Source organism: Cryptomeria japonica, chromosome 2, assembly GCF_030272615.1.
Source record: "Cryptomeria japonica chromosome 2, Sugi_1.0, whole genome shotgun sequence".
NCBI classification, from domain to species: Eukaryota; Viridiplantae; Streptophyta; class Pinopsida; order Cupressales; family Cupressaceae; genus Cryptomeria; species Cryptomeria japonica.
The window spans coordinates 206,175,479-206,177,880 of record NC_081406.1 but is presented as its reverse complement, the minus strand read 5'-3'; the positions used below and the strand labels follow the sequence as shown (position 1 = coordinate 206,177,880).

Here is a 2,402-nt window from a genome sequence, read left to right as displayed (position 1 = left end):
CAAAGAAATGTGTGTTTTCTATTCATGAGGGTAAGCTTCTGGGCTATGTGGTGTCAAAAGAAGGTATTACTATTGATCTAGAGAGGGTAAGTGCTATTCTTTCCTTACCTCTACCAGCACACAAGAAGGGCTTGCAAAGCTTCTTGGGTAGGATTAATTTTGTCAGGAGGTTTATTCCAGATATTGTAGAATTATTAAAACCTCTAACTTCTATGTTGAAAAAGGATATTCCTTTCAGCTGGTCTAAGGATGGGAGGAGGAGTTTTGAGCTTATAAAAGAGGCTTTTGCAGCTGCTCCTACTTTGCTAAACCCAAATTTTTTAAAAGACTTTATTTTGTATGCTTATGACAGTATTGAGAACATCTCAGCTATGTTGGTTCAAGAAAATGAGCATGGTTTGGAGCAGCCTTTGGCCTTTTTCAGTCAAGGCCTTAAGGATTATGAGGAGAAATATTCTTTTGTTGAAAAACATGTTCTTGCTATTGTTAAAAGTTTAAAAAAGTTGAAGTATATGTTGTCTAACAATAGAATTAAGTTGATGGTTTCTCACCCCTCAGTTAAAGAGTTTTTTCTCAGCAAAGACTTAAATGATAAGAGGGTTGGTTGGGTGACTAAGGTGATGGAATTTGATGTTGATATTAAGGTCACCAGCTAGTCAGAGGTAAGGGACTGTGTGAGAAGCTTGCTGATCACACAAACAATAGTGAAGAGGATGAGGAGAAAGTTGTTTTAGCCCTCCAAGATGAAGAACAAGTAGCTGTTCCTATTCCTCCTATTAGCTGGGTACAAGAAATGACTCATTTCTTACTGACTGATGAGTGTCCTCATGGATTGAGCAAGTCAAGAAGAAAGTATTATAGACTTTAGTCCATTCCCTATGTACTCTTGAATGGTTTTCTATTTAAAAAGGATTTTCATGATGTATTATTGAGGTGCATAGATGTTGATGAGGTTGATAAGGTATTGCATGAGTTTCATGAAGGATCAATAGGAGGATGCTTTTCAGCAAGAGCTACAACTCTGAAAGTTATGAAAGGAGGCTATTATTGGCCCAATTTGTTCAGAGATGCACATTCCTGGGTTAGAAAGTGTAAACAATGTGCCATCTTTGCAAGAAAAGAGAGGTTGGCAGCGCTGCCATTGCAACCTATTCAGGTAGAACAACCCTTTTTGAAGTGGGGTTTGGATTTCATTGGAGTCATAAATCCACCTTCAAGTGCTGGCCACAAGTGGGTGCTCACAACCACTGATTTTTTTACTAAGTGGACTGAGGCTGTAGCACTAAAGGAAGAAAATGAGACAACTATTTTGAACTTTTATGATGAGTTGATAACTAGATTTGGTGTCCTTGAATCTATAGTTTCAAATAATGCTCTTACTTTTGTAGGGAGCCAGATATTTGATTGGGCAGTAAAGAATGGTGTTTATCTCAACACCTCATCTAACTATTACCCTCAGGGAAATGGACAAGCTGAGTCCACAAATAAGAATCTTCTCAGAATCACCAAAAGGACCATGGAAGGAAATCAACGAGCTTCGCATACCAAGCTTAAATCAGCCTTATGGATTGATAGAATCACACCAAAGAGGTCCACTAGAATGTCTCCATACATTCTTGTGTATGGGAAAGAAGCAAGGTTGCCTATTTCACTTGAGTTTCCAACCCTTGATCTATCTAACCAGCTGGATATGATTGAAGAAGAGCCTATGACAGCAAGATTGATTCAGTTGATTGAGCTAGAGGAAGTTAGAAATGAGGCAATGAGGCAAATTAAGCATCATCAAGCTCAAATGAAAAGATATTTTGATAAGAGGGCTTCTCCTAGAGTGTTCAAGGAAGGTGACATTGTCCTGAAATGGGATGAATTCAAGAGCAGGCCAGGCAAACATACAAAGTTTGATTCTTTTTGGAGTGGGCCTTATATGATTTCTGAGTGCAAGCAGCACAATGCCTTACAACTGTCTAAGTTGGGTGGTAAAGTTGAACCTTTCCCAGTTAATGGGATTCACCTTAAGCATTGCTTTTGAGGTATGCCTAAAATTTGTGCATATTTTAGTTTTTCTAGTGGTAATAAGTGCTTTGCACAGTAGGTCAGTTTGTAGTTTTGTTTTTCCTAAGTGCCTAGTGCACATTTCAGAAGGAGTAATAAGAGTCATACTGTTGCAATCCATCGAAGCTATAAAAGAGAGGTGTCCATCATATGAAACAAGGAATATGTTTATCCCCTCTCACACACAAAAGGCATCTCCCTCATATAGCTGCAATAAATTGTTGTAGTGTTTTAGAATTGTTTTGTTGTTTTGTCATGTCCTAATATGTCAATACACATGCCTAATTCATGACAGGAAGGTGTTAAGCTCACTGCCATAAAACACACATCTGTACTCAATAGATTAGGAT

The 2,402-nt window shown here is 38.2% G+C and overlaps 1 protein-coding gene across 1 annotated transcript; it reads left to right on the top strand.

Moving 5' to 3' along the window:
* The first annotated feature begins 1,516 nt into the window (after positions 1–1,516).
* On the top strand, positions 1,517–2,029 carry LOC131044343 (uncharacterized). Its single transcript, XM_057977651.2, has one exon. It carries the CDS (start codon positions 1,517–1,519, stop codon positions 2,027–2,029), a length of 513 nt encoding a protein of 170 aa, XP_057833634.1.
* Positions 2,030–2,402: the final 373 nt, after the last annotated feature.